The sequence below is a fragment of the Chlorocebus sabaeus genome, chromosome 8 (genome assembly GCF_047675955.1).
Source record: "Chlorocebus sabaeus isolate Y175 chromosome 8, mChlSab1.0.hap1, whole genome shotgun sequence".
Classification (NCBI taxonomy): domain Eukaryota; kingdom Metazoa; phylum Chordata; class Mammalia; order Primates; family Cercopithecidae; genus Chlorocebus; species Chlorocebus sabaeus.
Genome location: NC_132911.1, coordinates 102,776,605 through 102,794,505, shown reverse-complemented (window position 1 = coordinate 102,794,505; position 17,901 = coordinate 102,776,605). Strand labels below are relative to the sequence as shown.

The following is a 17,901-nucleotide window of genomic DNA, read 5'->3' as shown; positions in this document are numbered from 1 at the left end:
AGAACCCTAAATAAGAACAGTTTTCCCTTCTGTAGCATTGGCATTTGTATTATAAACATTAGACTAATCTTATTTACAGGAAATGGCATGTCCTATCTTCCCTATAAAACAAATAGGGAATCAGAAGCAAGTAATGGTTTTACTAAATAAGATATTGAAGTTGAGAATCAATCTAACTTGGGGGGAATATTTGGATTTAGACAAGTTGAAGCAAACAAAAACATATCCCAGGAGAGCTGAACAGGATACTGTTGGAGACATGAGCTTAGACTTAAGGAAGCATTTAACAACGCAGGTGGACCATCATAGGCACCTTTGTGTACACAGAAGCACAAAGTAACAACGAACACCAAACAAGATTCACTCCTTAAAATCTAGTGTGGGTAAACACAACAAACACTCTTGTTTTAATTTCTTAAAAATTACTCAAAGCAATAATAATTATTATTATTGACCATTGTGAGTGTGTAACATACAGAAGTGTTATGACAACATTAGCACAAATCATGACAGGAGATAAAGAGAAGCATACTGTCATAGCATTTTAGGTAAGGGATAATACTTACGTTACTTATAAAGTGGTATTATATAATAATATTTTGAAGTAGACATTGATAAGTTAAACATGCATACTGTCAACCCTAGAGCAATCACTAAAAAATAAAGTATGGCTAATTAATAATGAAGAGAAAATAGAATGCTAGAATGCTAAAATATACTCAATTAATCACAAAGAAGGCAGGAAAAGAAAAGAAGGAACAAAAATCAGATGGGACCAGTAAAAAAGGAAGACATCAAACTTAAACCTAACCATATTTAAAAGTAAATAAAAGTAAACACTCCAATGAACAGTCAGGAATTGTCAGACTAGTAAGACCCGACTATAATCTGTCCATACAAAACCCAGGTCAGATAGAAAGACTAAAGTCTCAGCACAGTTTCTAAATACTAGACATCTCAAGTTTCAAAAAATAGTAATGGCAAAATGAACAAGTTAAAAAAAAAAAAGGAAAGAAAGAAAATTAGCAGCATCTAATCACCAAAACAAAAATCAGAGAACTGTTTCATTTTATGGATTCAAAGGAAACCTAGAGTATGTGAACCAAATAGAAATCAAAAACATGCCAAAAAATGGAAGCTGCAATCTGTGTTCCTTATGTCTTTAACGCCAGATAACACATTGAGATGGCATAAAACTAAAGGGAAAAAAAAAACTTGCAACCACCATCAACTTCAAAGTTTCAAACTAAGGCTCTTTCAGTTTGCAGCATTTAGACATAAATTATAGTGTCAAAAACATTGAACACTATAATTAAGGTTATATTGGCACTTCTGTTACAATCCCATATTTTCACTCAGTCATAACATTCTTAGAAAGTCCCCCATGAAACTAAAGCCTTCTTTTCTTGTCTTGATCCAAATGTTTCTTCTTACTTAAAATAGTTGACAAAATAAAAATGAAATATACCTTTTTCAGCTCAAAAAGAAAAAAAAAACTTCCCAATTGTAAAATAAATACAGAATTCCAAAAACTTTCCCTTATGGCAAACAAGAAGTAAAACATCCTCAATAAGTTTAAAAAAAAAAAAAAAAAAACCAGTATTATTGAACCAAAAATCCACTTTATTTATGCCAAGTTTTTTGTCTGTTTGTTTTTTGAAACGAAGTCTCGCTCTATCACCCAAACTGGAGTGCTGTGGCATGATCTCGACTCACTGCAACCTTCGCCTCCTGGGTTCAAGTGATTCCCCCACCTCAGCTTCCAGAGTGGCTGGGATTACAGATCCCTACCACCACACCCAACTAATTTTTGTGTTTTTAGTAGAGGCGGGGTTTCGCCATGTTGACCAGGCTGGTCTCGAACTCCTGACCTCAAGTGATCTGCCAGCCTCGGCCTCCCAAAGTGCTGGAATTACAGGGGTGAGCCACCACGCTCAGCCCAATTTATGTATTTTTAAAGAATCAGACATTTATAACACATTATATCTCCCAAATAGCCAGCTAAAAAGAATCCTCTATTACTTCTGGGATCTAGACACAAGCTGAAGTTCAAGAAACCATGATTTCTTGTGTTCCCAAACTCTCAGGGAACACAGTACAATTTGAAAAAAATTTACCTACACTTTCATCCATCTACAAGTTATCAGCGTGTGGTTTGTAGTTTTTTTTTTACTTCGTTTTCAATAATGTTGTCAAATGACCCCAATTATTTCACCTCAAAAAGAAGCTAAGCCTTGGCCAGCACAGTGGCTCATGCCTGTAATCCCAGCACTTTGGGAGGCCAAGGCAGGCGGATCACGAGGTCAGGAGATCGAGACCATCCTGGCTAACATGGTGAAACCCTGTCTCTACTAAAAATACAAAAAATTAGCCAGACGAGGTGGCAGGCAACTGTAGTCCCAGCTACTCGGGAGGCTGAGGCAGGAGAATGGCATGAACCTGGGAGGCAGAGCTTGCAGTGAGCAGAGATTGTGCCACTGCACTCCAGCCTAGAAGACAGAGCAAGACTCCATCTCAAAAAATAAATAAATAAATAAATAAATAAATGATGTGGTTATAAAGAAAAGAAAAGAAGCTGGAGAGGGCAACATGGTTGCCGGAAAGTATTTCCCCAAAATGTAGCAGAGAAATAAGCACTTTAAATGATAGCAAAGTGTCAATAAAGCAAATGAGAGATTGAAAGTGAAGGAATACTGTAAAGTGAGATACTTAAGATACAGAGACAGGATCCACAACAAAGTGAATGCTTCAAGGAACAGCAAAGTCCGTAACATAACCATAAAAGGATTGGCTGAAATGGAACAGAAATAAGGATGACAGAGTTAAAAATCAAGGAATTCTGTTGCTAGAGAATTATATAAGAATCCATATGGACACTGAAATGACCCAAGATGGATGAACTGAAATGACCCAAGATGGATGAACAAAAAAAGTCCGTGAACCAGGTAACAAAATTTTCAGTCACAGGGACCACAAAACCAACGGATGATGGCTATCAGGGGACCATGGCTATGGGGACCCCCATATCAGGGGACTATTGGTTATATAGTCAGGTCACACGAGCTTCAAAAAATAAGAGATATTTGTGAGTGTGTGTGGAAGAGTAATGGTCTAGAGTCAGTCCAATTAGAAGGCCATTTATTATAACATTCAAGCAATGACCTCACCAATGACAGTGATGATAAACACAGACTTCAGCCAAGCTAAGAGAGAGGTGATACCTCTCTTGCAGGCCTCCTAATCTCAAATTCTAACTAATGATTTTTTAAATCAATTAACAGAGACTGATTATTCTTAATAGTCTGCCAACACAACTGTACTAATTCATAATAATCAGCACTTAAAATTCTAATGATCACATGTAAAATTTCTACAAGTAAATCCATGAAATCCCTGATGGTAAACAGAGCACATTGATGGCCAGAACAAATGACCATCAAGTAAATACAAAATCCTACCTAAATGTAAACAAAATTTAAAAAAAAAAAAAAAAAAAAAAACCTTTGTCCTGTGAAAGTATGGAAATTCTCTAGATCCCAGAAAAGTTCTGCTAGATAGAGCAGATAGGTGCTGGTATCCAATCAAAGAAAGCTTTATTTGCCTGCACTACAGTGGAAAAAATAATTCTGAAGCCCTTCATCAAAATTAGACATTCAAATCAAAACAGCTGCCTCATATCTTTAAGTCTAATCACACTGACACAGACTTTTTAGAAAAACAAAAATAAACTACAAGATGAAACTATAAAAACAATTTGATATAAAATACCACAGTCAAGAGTAATAACATATCACTTATTGATCAGGTCACCTAAATCTATGGGTTGTCAGGACCAAAATTTTTTCCTTATTAATACTGGAAATCAGTGGCTCATGCTTGTAATTCCAGTAATTTGGGAGGCCAAGGCAGGAGGGTCACTTGAAGCCAGGAGTTCAAGACCAACCTGGGCAACACAGCAAGACCCAGTATCAAAAACAGAAACAAAACAAACAAAAAGTGGCTTACTGGTTTCTGACTTAAAATGTTTAAGAAAGGTATCTGTGCTTATGGGAAACAGAAAACTATCTCTGAATTAAAATACCACAGATACAAATATTTTCACTTTTTTGTTTAAAATCTAACTAAACCTGTAGGTACACAAGATAAAAGAATAAAATCACCTTAGGTTTTCAAACAGAAGATTTTTGTAATCTTAAAGAGCCATATCAACAATCAGAAGGTTATGACAGTAAAGAAATAAAATTAAACTTGCAAAAATGATTTTAAAATAAGTTAAGCTAAAAAAGGGAAAGGTGGTAAAAGATTATGACAGTAAAGAAATGAACTTGCAAGGTGGATCACGAGGTCAGGAGATCGAGACCATCCTGGCTAACACGGTGAAACCCCGTCTCTACTAAAAAACACAAAAAACTAGCCGGGCGAGGTGGCGGGCGCCTGTAGTCCCAGCTACTGGGGAGGCTGAGGCCAGAGAATGGCGTGGACCCGGGAGGCGGAGCTTGCAGTGAGCTGAGATCCGGTCACTGCACTCCAGCCTGGGCGACAGAGACTCCGTCTCAAAACAAAAAAAAAAAAAAAAAAAAAAAAAAGAAGTTAAGCTACAAAGGAGAAAGATGGTAAGAATATATACATAAAAATAAGTTTCATCTGGAGTGAAACTGCAACTATTTCTCCTATTAGAAGACAATCTCCGATTTTTAGGTTCAAAAGATGCTTTTCAAATTTTATTTTATTTATTTTTTTTTGAGATGGAGTTTTGCTCTTGTTGCCCAGGCTGGAAGCAATGGCGCGGCCTCTGCTCACCGCAACCTTCGCCTCCTGGGTTCAAGCAATTCTCCTGCCTCAGCCTCCCACTTTTCAAATTTTTTATGAAAAATAAGTAGTACTTCCATAAACAGCCTTACAAATAGTTACATTTATTAGATTAAAAGAGTTTTTAACATTTATGTTCCAGGTGGTACAAAAACCAGAATAAATAGGTGGTTTAGAAACAAATTTATCACTCTCTTTAGGCTGAAGAAGTTTTTTTTTTTTTTGGAGACAGAGTCTCCCTTTGTCACCCAGATTGGAATGCAGTGGTGCAATCTTGGCTCACTGCAAGCTCCGCCTCCCGGGTTCATGCCATTCTCCTTCCTCAGCCTCCAGAATAGCTGGGACTACAGGCGCCGGCTACCACGCCCAGCTAATGTTTTATATTTTTATTAGAGACGGGGTTTCACCATGTTAGCCAGGATGGTCTCGATCTCCTGACCTCGTGACCTGCCTGCCTCGGCCCCTCAAAGTGCTGCAATCACAGGCGTGAGCCACCGTACCCAGTCAAGACTTAATTCAATGATCAACGAAAGCACATTAATCATATAATTTTTTTAATTGTATAGCAAGTCTTGTCCTGTTTTACAGATGAGGCCCATACAGGCCGAACAAAAAAGAATATGAAAAAGGAGAGGAGTACATAGTTAAATGGAAGTTACTGATAATGTTTTAGCTCTTAAGCTATGTTAACAAGTATTTATTAGATTAGCATGGACATGATGTGTCATGAATCAAAAACTGTGTATCTGAAATCAAAAACAGGATAAACAGTTTACAAGTAGTAACTCTGCAAGATTTGACAGTGAGGGCAATGACTGACATATATACGTCTCTCAGAGTAAATAGGAAATCGTTAACAACTATTTCTTGAGTGAACTTTCAATATATTTTTAAAAATTCAGAGTAAACATCAAGATGGATTTCATTTTACATAACACAACAACTTGGTCACCCACTCATCCTAAAAATCTCTATAAGTAAAACTGATTATAATGATATGTTAAGGCAGTGTATTTAAACCATGACCACTAGAATCACAATCATTATGAATCTCTTTTTCTAAGTGTCTTTTGCTGAGATTATATAAATATTTTAGCAATGCTTTCCACTGCAGTACAGAGTAGACAACCAATAAATGTTGGTAGAATTAAATTTACCTTCACAAACAAGACATGCCTTCTTATCAAGGCATTTAACAATATCTTATTTTTGGAATGATCTTATCTGATTTAAGCCTTATGTTCATACCTTTTAATCATACTTCAATACATTCATATATATAATAGTTTTTTAACAGATTCATATCTTTGAGTACCTATAACTCTAAAAGGCCCGTTCACTAAACCTACCATTCCAACCCCAACTTTATTTAGAAAATACGTCTTTTCTTCATGGTGATTCTACAGTAACTTGAAATAATCTGAATATAAACTTATTCAGTTTTACTACTACATGCATAATTTTCAGCTTAATTACATACTATACTAATCAAAGCTTAAAACAGGAAAATAAACTATTTTAAAATCTGTTTTATCTATAATGTTTTTACTCAAAATTTAATTCCAATCACTAGCATAAACCCAAGCATTACTCTCCAGGGGTGTACACTGCTAAATAATTTGTCCAAATGTCAACTGCAATTTTCGAAAATCCTCTCTAACCCAAAATGTTAAACATCTGTAAAAAATACTTGTTTTGAGAGTGGTTTACATTCATGACATTTAACCTTTTGCTGTACACACCACAAAATTCAAGTCTCAATTACCATGCAAGCAGGAAACCTGATCATTTCTGCAGTAGCCATCTGCATAGTCCAATATCAAGTATTAGTTCTAGGCTGCACTAAGTCATGTGTTACAAGTCTTTTTCTGCAGCCTCTATAATTAGTTGTAATTTGCCTCTGTTAAAACGTGTTTCTTAAAGGACATCTGGCCTTGAAATTTCCACCTTCTCAATGAAAAAATACTTAGTGTCTGGATTTTTTTTTCTCTCTTTTAATATGGAACACTGCATGGGTGGTATAACCAAGTCCAGACTTTGAAAAAAAAATAAATTCCAAGAAAAGATAATAATTAAGAACCATTTAAGTATTACCAACTATAAATGTAAAGTAAAACTTTGTTGTAACTATCCATAGATTTCTAATCTCTCAAATATTAGAAGATCACAAAGTAACTTTTCATTTTCATGAGAATATAACATTGGTCTATTAACTTCTAGAAACTATATTAAGTTAAATTGGATAATACATGTTTGGAATCAAAGATTTCATAAATGGAAAAAACATCTGAGTCCAGTGGGTTGATATGACACTCAAAGCATCCACTTAAAATAGGAAATAATTTTAACAGTTCATATATAACCCTAACTTCACAAAGATTAAAGCTACATTTAGAATATGTTAAACCTACATACAGATTCACACGAAGTCATTTTAATAATACTTATCAATTTACTTGATTATAGCCAATCTTCCTTAAAACTAAAAGTTAAATGTTAAGTAGTTGATTAAAAAAAAAAAAAAACCAATAAAAATGAATGACAGACACACCACTCCTCTGCAAGGTGAAAGTGGAAACATTCTCCACAATAAGCTATGGTCCTGACCTATTTTGCTTTCCTAGATTGGAAAATTTTTGGTAGAAACTCTTTAAAACCAATATTACACATCTGCAAAAAAACACTAGCAAGAAATGTAAGATGGGTCAGAGAAGGAAAAAATAAATCTGAAAAAAGAAAAAATCTGTTTCTTATACCAAAACTTCAAAAACAATTGTAAAATTTGGTGCAAAAATGTTTTCATCTTCCCAAAAAACAACCTGAGAAATTCCCTTCAGATTTAGAAAAATTATGTAAAGAAAAAATTCATACAGGTCCTTTGCAAAAATCTAAAAATGTTAATGTAAAAATTGGATACAATTAGGCTGCACTTTCATTGTAGATGTAATCAATAAGCAATCTGCATGGTCCCTAATAGAGCTATGACAAAGTAAGTAAAATCTGTATGAAAACAACCTTTACATATTTTATTCAAATTTTAAAACGCCCATTGCAAACAATCATGTAACTTAAAAGGGCATATACAAATTAAAGGCCAGGCACAGTGGCTCATGCCTGTAATCCCAGCACTTTCAGAGGCTAAGGCGGGCAGATCACGATGTCAAGAGATCGAGACCATCCTGGCCAACATGGTGAAACCCCTTCTCTAGTAAAAATACAAAAATTAGCTGGGCGTGGTGGTGCACACCTGTAGTCCCAGCTACTCAGGAGGCTAAGGCAGGAAAATCGCTTGAACCCAGGAGGCGGAGGTTGCAGTGAGCCGAGATCACACCACTGCACTCCAGCCTGGCAACAGAGTGAGACTCTCTCAAAAAAAAAAAAAAAAAAAAAAAAAAATTAAGTATATAAGCTATGTTTATGTAACAGTTGATATATTCAAAAAGGTAAAGAAATGTCAAATACTACTAAAATTAGTTAACATAAACAACTTAGTTCAATAATTTCTTACCTGTATCCCATCCTTAAGTTTCAAAATGCATTCCATAGTATTGATGGTAATTACCACTGGTTCTGAACCCAGTTTTGTCCATGGTACATGAATCCTTAATTCATGAATATGTCCACTCAAAAAAGTGAATGGTAATTTCAGTTCCTTAAAACACAAAACATTGCATAAGTTAGTGTTTAATATTTTTTATTATAATATGCAAATTCCTTTTTTAAAAAATAAAATTTCCAACACAAGAATATTTGGGGACTTACTGTTTAGTGCTTAATATTTTTCATTCTAATGTACAAATTCCTTTCTTAAAAGAGAAATAAAATGTCCAACACAAAAATATTTTGAGAATTACTGTTTATCAAAAAGTAGCATCAAATACCTTGTTAGGCCATACTTAATGATAAATAATAATTTATAGTACAAGTTACATTTAATAAGTTACTTAAGCACTCTAGGCCTATCTGCTACTTTGCTGAATGGAAATAATATATAATACTTGGTACATGATGTAAGCTCATAGATGGTAGTACAACAGTATATAGCAGCAGTACTTGAGATACCTGAAATGATGTAATTTTTTAAGTCTCCATCTAAAAATATGTCTTCAAAATATGTTTTAAACTAATAGAACAGTATTCTAAGTCAAGTTGAAAGGGGAGCTCAACTGGAGATTTGAGAATAACTTGACAAAATGAAAACTGATCAACCTAAAAAAAAAAAAAATGTATTCCACTTCACCTAATGTAAAATTGAGCTGGATACTACTTGGTCCTAAATTTTAAATATTTTCTGACTGCTTTCCATTATCATTAGGTAAAAGATTAGACATGAAAAATTTCACCAAAATTGCTTTATGCTCATTTGTCTCACTTCTAGATACAATTTGTTTAGAAATCAACAAAGGACGAAGAAAAAAATGTATTCCCATCACATTTTTTACAGTTATTGTAACTCTATTTGTGAAAGTTAATAAAAATATTAAGCTTATTCATTCACATTTTAGCCTACCTAGTTGGTTCAGCAACACAGTAGCAATATACCTAAATACAGACAGTATAGCAAAGTGATTAAGACCAGTAACTCTGCAGCCAGCAAAGACTTTATTGTATCTGTGCCTCAGTTTCATTATCTTTAAAATTTGTATAAAAATACTATATTTTGAATATTAGATCAATTAATCTATATAAAGCTTAGAATACTACCTTCCTCACAGAGAAATCATTATAAAGGTGCTAAATATTATTATTATTATTATTATTATTATTACAAAAGTATGGGCCTAATTTGTTTCTTCAACCAGAGGTTTATTTTTTTTAAAAGGGCAGCTATTAAGTTTATTGTTAGTACTCTATGCTAATAGAATGTCACAATTTTTATATCTTTGTCATTATCACAGTATTTTTAAAATGCATTAATTTCTTCAAGCATTGTTCAGCTAGCACAAGATTATATATTGATCAGTGCCTGTAACAAAAGCAATATTTACTAAGCACTGAGTATGTACCAGGCACTATTCTAAGCACCTTACTTGTAAACAATTATTTACTCCTCCTAAGAACCACAAAATGTAAATACCATTATCCCCATTTTACAGTGAAGAATCTGAGACATGAAGGGTCAAGAATCTTCCCAAAATGAAACATCTAGGAGAGCCTGGACTCAAAATTAAGAAATATTATGCCAGAGCCATGGCTCTTAACCACTATAATACTGCCTCTACACTTCCATTATCAGCACTGAAAATGTTTCCACTGGCTATTTATCTACCTAACTGGACAATGAGCAGATTACAATTCCACCTCTCCCACCCTATGCCTTGTGTAACAATGATATATTTGCAAAATGGCTATCAAAGTTGCAGTCTAAGGGCATAAATCAGATTGTCTCAGAGTTCTCAGAGTACAGATGTTTAAAGACACCTGAATCAAACTCAAGAACTTAGTGTCATCAGAATGCTACTAACCAAACATTAACACAAGAGGTAACTTTCTGGATTAGAACATGGAATTTTGAGACATATGATCTGACTATAAGCAAGACAGTTTCAATTTCAAAATCACAGAGGAAAGAAAAATAAATAAATAACATATATTTATATATACTGTAAAAGGTGAAACACAAATGATGATTGTTATAACAAATGGATCTTCCTTGAGGTAACCAAAAAAGGTAATTTCTTTTCATTCTTTTTCCTTCTTGAAATATATAAATCTACAACTTTAAAATATTTTATTTATGTATAACTTTTAGGTAATACATCATGTAAAATGCATCCCTAAAATCAGAACATCTATGATAATGCAATGGATATTAGTAGCAAAGAATTTCAGAAGAGAGTTGAATATATCTCAAAAATCTAATTATAGGTAAGGTATTATAAAATAACAGAGAAAAGGGATACTTTTAAAATGAACATAACAGGCAACAAAAGCAAATATAGAAAAATGAGACTACATCAAATTTTAAAACTTCTGCACAACAAAGGAAAAAGAATAAAAAAAATAACTTATGAAGTGGACAAAAATATTTGCAAACCATCTATCTGATAAGGTACTAATATCTAGAATATATAAACAAGTTCCATGACTAATCAACAACAAAATAACAGTAATTCTATTTAAAAATGGACAAAGGAATTAAAGACATGTCCACAAAACGATATACAAATGGCCAACAAGTATATGAAAAGAAGCTCAACGTAACTACTCATTAGGGAAATGCAAATCAAAAACCACAATGAACTATCTCTCAGTCATAACAATGGCCATTATCAAAAACATAATAAGTGTTGAGAAAATGGAATACTTACACACTCTTAGTGGAAACATAAAATGGTACAACTGCTACAGAACATAATACGGAGGTTCCTCAACAAATCAAAAGCAGAATTACAATGATCCAGAAACCCCAGTTCTAGGTATATACCCAAAATAATTTAAAATAAAATCTTAAGGAGATATTCACACACTCATGTTCAAAACAGCATTAATCACAATAGCTATAAAGTAAAAGCAACTCTAATATCCATTTTTGAATGAATGGATAAGCAAAATGTAATACACACATACAATGGAATATTATTCAGCCTTAAAAAATAAGCAAATCCCATAATATACCACAACATGGACGAAACATGAGAACATTATGGTAAATAAAATAAGCCAGTTATGAAAAGATAAATACTGTATGATTCCACATATATAAGGTATCTAACATTGTCAAACTCTTAGAAAGTAGACTGGTGGTTGTCAAGGGTGGGGGCAGGGGAAAGGTAAAAAGGGAGTCATTGGTTCAATAGACAGAGTTTCAGATTTACAAGACAAAAATGTTCTGAAGATCTGCTGCACAAGAATGTGCATATAGTTAACAGTAATACAGTATATACTTGAAAGTGCTTAAGATGGTCATTTCTCTTTAAGAAACAAGGTCTAACTCTGTCACCCAGGCTGGAGTGCAGTGGCACAATCAGCTCACTGAAACCTCCAACTCCTGGGCTCTCCCACCTCAGCATGCCAAGTAGCTAGGATTATATGCCCATGGCACCACACCCAACCAATTTTTTAAATTTTTGGCACAGATGAGTCTCACTATGTTGCCCAGCCTGGTCTTCAACTCCTGGGCTTCAAGCTATCCTCCCATCTCAGCTCTCAAAGTGCTGGGATTATAGGCACGAGCCACCATGCCCAGCCTCAATGATAAATTTTATGTCACATATTTGTTACTACCAGAATACAATCACACAGACACATACATAAGTGACAAGACTTCAAGAATGCTGAATGAGGAGCTCGGCAAATCCTCTCCCCAAAAAGCAATGACAAAAAGGACAAAGTTGTCAAAAATAACAGACAGCTCAGCAGCAATAAGAGTAAGGCTAGCATAAGGTCACAATACAATTTGGGTCAGGCAACAAAACAGCAGATCGGTCCAAAAAATAACAGAGAAATCTGGAAAATGATATAGCCCAACGGGATCTTGCCAAGGTCTCACATATCTATTACTGGTAGTCTAGAAAGTTGTACGCATATGCAAGAATGTGCTTATTCAGAAGACTGTATATCTGTTGTTCCACCAGATATACAGATACAATCCCCCAAGCAACCACAAAGAGAGGGCAGTAACCAGCAAACTACTCATTTCTAGTTAACCATGAGGCCTCATGAACATAGAGAATTAAAAAAAAAAAAATCAGACTTACAATCTCCTGACTTTGAAAGTATTACCCAGTAAATGTATATATCCCATGTCAAAGAGTAAATGCCTTACTAGCTCAAAGGTTTAAACAATCTCCAATCACTGGCTGATGACTAAATTATAGTAACCCAGTGAAATTCCTAGAATGCCAGGCTTAAAAATAGAAAAAGAGAATTTTTTTTTTTAATGAGCAGAGAAATCAGAGGGCACACGAAACAGACATCACAAAATTAGTAGAGGCAAGTCAATAAACAAACAAACCTGCAACAACAACCATCTCCTGGGGGAGAAGAAATCAAAATCCAAAGTTGCTGCAATATATTAAACAAAATGTCCAATTTACAACAAACAACTACGACACATGCAAAGCATACAGAAATAAAAACAGTCAATAGAAACTATCTTTGAAGGAGATCAAATGCAGGGCTTGGTACACAAAGACCTCAAAACATCAATTCCAAATATGTTCAAAGAAATAAGGGAAACCATATACAAATTTTTTTTTTTTTTTTTTTTTGAGATGGAGTCTCACCCTGTCACCCAGACTGGAGTGCAATGGTGTGATCTCGGCTCACTGCCATCTCTGCCTCCCAGGTTCAAATGATTCTCCTGCCTCAGCCTCCCGAATAGCTGGGATTACAGGCACCCACCACCACGCCCAGCCACTTTTTGTATTTTTAGTAGAGATGGGGTTTCACCATGTTGGCCAGGCTGGTCTCGAACTCCTGACCTCAAGTGATCCACCCACCTCGGCCTCCCTAAGTGCTGGGATTACAGGAATAAGCCACTGCACCCAGCCTCAATTAGAAAATGTCAATAAAAAGAAATTACCAAAAAAATGAAAATTTTGGAGTTGAAAGTACAATCAACAAAATAAAAAATTCACTAGAAGGGACCAGCAGCGATTTGAATCGGCAAAAGAATCAGTGAATTCAAATCCAAATATATCATAGTCAAACTGCAGAAAGCCAGGGACAAAAAAAAAAAGCTGAGAGCAGAAAGACAAAAACAAGTTTTCACGTACAAGGAAACTTTTAGTAGATTAACACCTAATTTCTCCCAGAATTCTATATCCAGCAAAATTATCCTTCAATAATGCAAGCAAATTAAAAGATACTCAAATAAAGAATAAGATAATTGATTCCTAGCAGAATATTAATGGAAGTTCATTAGACTGAAAGGAAGTAGCAACAGATGATAAAACAAATTCACACAACAAAAAAATACAGGTAATTATGTTGGTGACTGGTAAAGGACATTATAAATGCTTTTTTCTCCCGTGTTCTTCTGATTTAAAAGGAAACTGCGTAAAACAATAATGATAAAATTGTATTGTTTGACTTTTAACAAGTGAAGATGCAATATATATGACAATAACAGCACAAGCAGCAGAAGAAAATGGAGCTATAGTAGGGAAATGTTCTCTATTTTAATAGAATAAAGTTATCAATAATCTCAAGTAGTTTGCAGTAAATCAGATGCATATTATAATCCCCCAAGCAACCACAAAGAAAATAATTCAGGCCAGGCGCAGTGGCTAACATCTGTAATCCCAGCACTTTGGGAGGCTGAGGCAGGCAGATCACAAGGTCAGGAGATCAAGACCATCCTGGCTAACACCGTGAAACCCCGTCTCTACTAAAAATACAAAAAAAAAAAAAAATTTAGCTGGACTTGGTGGCGGGTGCCTGTAGTCCCAGCTACTCGGGAGGCTGAGGCAGGAGAATGGCATGAACCCGGGAGGCAGAGCTTGCAGTGAGTCAAGATCACGCCACTGCACTCCAGCCTGGGCAACAGATCAAGACTCTGTCTTAAAAAAAAAAAAAAAGAAAGAAAGAAAGAAAATAATTCAAAAGTAATTTGAAAGTCAATAAAGGAGTTAAAATAGAACATCGAAAAACATCAATTTATTACAAAAGAAATTAATAAGAGTATCAGAGGAACAAAACAGACATGAGGCACACAGAAAATAATAGCAAAATGATAAATGTAAATCCAATCATATGAATAAAATTTAGAGGTGAACAAGATTAAAAACTTCAATCAAAATGGAACCCAATGCTCATCTCCTCCACAAAGAAAAACCAAAACAACAAATAGAGCACTTTGAGTTGAATGTCTATGGGAGAACAATGGAACTCATCAGGAAGTAATGAAGATCTTCAGAGGCACAGAAAACTCCACATGTCAGCATAAAGAGGAAAGGAGAGCACCTGGCCAAAATCAGCCTGGAGCCAGAAGGGGCTCTCCATTGACAAGAAAAGTTAAGCAAGACATCCTCAGCAGTCCCCATGACCACTGTGGATACTTGCAATCCAAGCTACAGGGCAGCTCCACAGTCCTCACAAGCCCTGAGTCCAGTATAGGGAGCTGCCTGAGGTCCATAAGGCTGGATTGCTCCAGAAAGAGAATTCACATTTGATCCACTGAATTCCCCAGGATCCAAGCTGCTGCAGTACTGTATCATTTGGAGAATGAAGCAACTACTAGAGTGCATTCTGCCTTGGGGCTCAATAGCCCTGGCATCTCTACATCCCTTGGACCCTGTAATGAGAAAATGGCAGCTGAGAAATAGCAGCCATTTCTCAGGGACTAAGGACCAGCCTGCCTAGCATTCCTCACCCCAAGCAAAGCCACACCACTGCCTCCACAAACACCCACAGTCTACCCCACTGAGGCACTCACAGAAAATGCTGATATTGATGACGGCTGAAGAAATCACATAGAAATTACATTACTGCACCCAATGAGGAAAAAAGCCTGGGCACCCTACTCAACCAATACTGAAGTCAAATCTACAGGAAAAAGTTTTTTCCTATGAAAACTACTTCATAAAATTGGCAGAGGTGGTTGTTCTTCCAGATAAACAGATATCAAGCTAGGGACACAAGAAACATGAAAAGGCATGGAAACATGACCTCAAAGGAACACAGTAATTCTCTAATAACATACCCCAAGGAAAACAAATCAATAAAATACCTGAAAAGGAATTCACAGTAATTTCTTAAGGAAACTCAGTGAAATACAAAAGAATACGGATAGTTAATTCAACAAAATCAGAAAAACGAGTCATGATCTGAATGAGAAATTCAACAGATATATGCCATAAAAAAGAACCAAACAGAAATCTTAGCATTGAAGAAGTCAATGAATAAAATTTAAAAATACAATTGAAAGTTTCAGCAATACACGAGATCAAGCAGAAGAATTTGTGAACTTGAACATAAGTCTTTTGAAATATAGTAAATCTTCACCTAACATCACCAGTGGGTTCTTGGAAACTGTGATTTAAATGAAACAACATGTAACAAAACTAATTTCACGGCCGGGCACGGTGGCTCATGCCTGTAATCCCAGCACTTTGGAAGGCCGAGACGGGCAGATCACGAGGTCAGGAGATGGAGACCATCCTGGCGAACACGGTGAAACCCTGTCTCTACTAAAAAAATACAAAAAAATTAGCCGGGCATAGTGGCGGGCGCCTGTAGCCCCAGCTACTTGGGAGGCTGAGGCAGAAGAATGGCGTGAACCCGGGAGGCGGAGCTTGCAGTGAGCAGAGACCGCGCCACTGCACGCCAGCCTGGGCAACCGAGCAAGACTCCGTCTCAAAAAAAAAAAAAAAAACTAATTTCACCTAGGCTAACTGATATAAACAAAAGTTCCTACAGCCTATGTCTAGTCACAAAAACGTGACCAATATTATAAAGAGTCAAACCACTTCTAATATCAAATACTGAAATAGACGTAGGCTATATGTACATTTAAGAAAGATTAATGAAATTATTAAATTAGTATCAAATTATTACATTATTAAATTAATAAAATTAAGATTAATAAATATTTACCAAATTTATGGTCAATCGGTGAATGACAGCAGTCACAATAGTTGTGAATGAAATCATGAAACAAATGTTTGGAAAGTGAAAAGAGGAGCATCTTCTAATGCCACACAGTTAAAAAACAAGGAATACTGTGAGATCACCGAGTGCTTTCTGAATGTATCATATATTGTGCATTTGTATGATTATCATATACTTTATGAATTTTTATTTTATAGTATCATGCAATTGTTCATTTTCCAACCTGCTTATTCCAGTTCACTGTCACAGGTGGCTGAAGCCTATCCTGCCACTCAGGGTAAAAAGTAGAAACCAGTTCTGGACAGGACACCATTACATCACAGTTCACACACACACACACTCACTCACTCATACTGGGACAATTTAGACATACCAGTTAACCAAACATTCACATCTTTGGGAAGCAGAAGGAAACCAGACTATCCAGAGAAAACCCATGCAGACATGGGGAGAACAAGCAAACTCCATAAAGACAGAGGGCCTGACCAGAAATCATTTTTGTCTCAGCAACATTATAACTAAACAATGCTGAACATTATTTTGAGGTCCTGCTGTACCTGGGTTAGCCAAAAAAAAACAAAGAAACAAATAAAAAACAGACAGTTAAAAAGAATGAGAAGAAAGCCTACAGGGCCTATGGGATACTATTAAGTTCAAAAAAAAAAGAAAAGCACGTATTTTTGGAGGTCCAGGGGAAGAGAACAGACAAGGCATATAAAACCTATTTAAATAAATAATAGCTGAAAACATCTCAAGTCATGGGAGAAATATAAACATCCAGGTCCAGGAAGCTCAAAGTTTCCCAAATAGACTCAACCCAAAGAGGTCCTCTCAGGATACACTATAGTCAAACTGAGAAAAGATGAACATTACAGTGAAACTGTCAAAATTCAAACACAAAGAGAATTTTAAAAATAGGAAAAGTGTGAAGTAACACATAAGGGACTCTCCATAAGACTAACAGCAGATTTCTCAGCAGAAACATAGGCCAAGAGACAATGAGATGCCATATTCAAAATGTTGAAAGAAAACAAACTGTTAACCAAAATTACCATAACTAGTAAACCTACCCTTCAGAAATGAAGGAAAAATAAAATATTTCCCAGAGAAGCAAAAAATGAGGTAATTTATCACCACTAGACTGAATGGACAAGAAATGATTAGGGGAATCCTAGAACTGAAAACGAACAGACTATAACTACCATCTTGAAAACATGCAGAAGTGTCAATCTCACTGATGAAGCAGATTCACAAATAAGAAACAGAAGTAAAAATTATCACTATAGAAACCACCGAACTACAAAGATAAACAATAAGAAACTAAAGAAGAAAGAATGGATATATATTTTAAAGAAACAAAAGGCAATTAGCAAAATGACAAGAGAAATTCCTCACCTATCAATAATAACCTTGAATGTAAACAAATGAAAATGCCAAATTAAAAACTATAATCCCCAATTAAAAGCTATAAACTGGATGAATGGATTAACAAAAAACAAGACCGGGCTGGCCATCGTGGCTCACACCTGTAATCCC

General features: G+C 35.3%; 1 protein-coding gene across 8 annotated transcripts in view; it reads right to left on the bottom strand.

The window, feature by feature from the left end:
* VPS13B (vacuolar protein sorting 13 homolog B) overlaps nucleotides 1-17,901 on the bottom strand; it is an 870,718-nt gene that overhangs the window by 836,128 nt on the left and 16,689 nt on the right. For all 8 annotated transcript variants that reach the window (XR_005240849.2, XM_037999868.2, XM_073018246.1 and 5 more), the window contains exon 3: nucleotides 8,318-8,461. Coding sequence is in view for 7 of the 8 variants with exons in the window: in XM_037999868.2 (XP_037855796.2) it covers nucleotides 8,318-8,461 (144 nt within the window). In the remaining variant the exon portion in view is untranslated. The remainder of the gene's footprint in view (nucleotides 1-8,317; nucleotides 8,462-17,901) is intronic.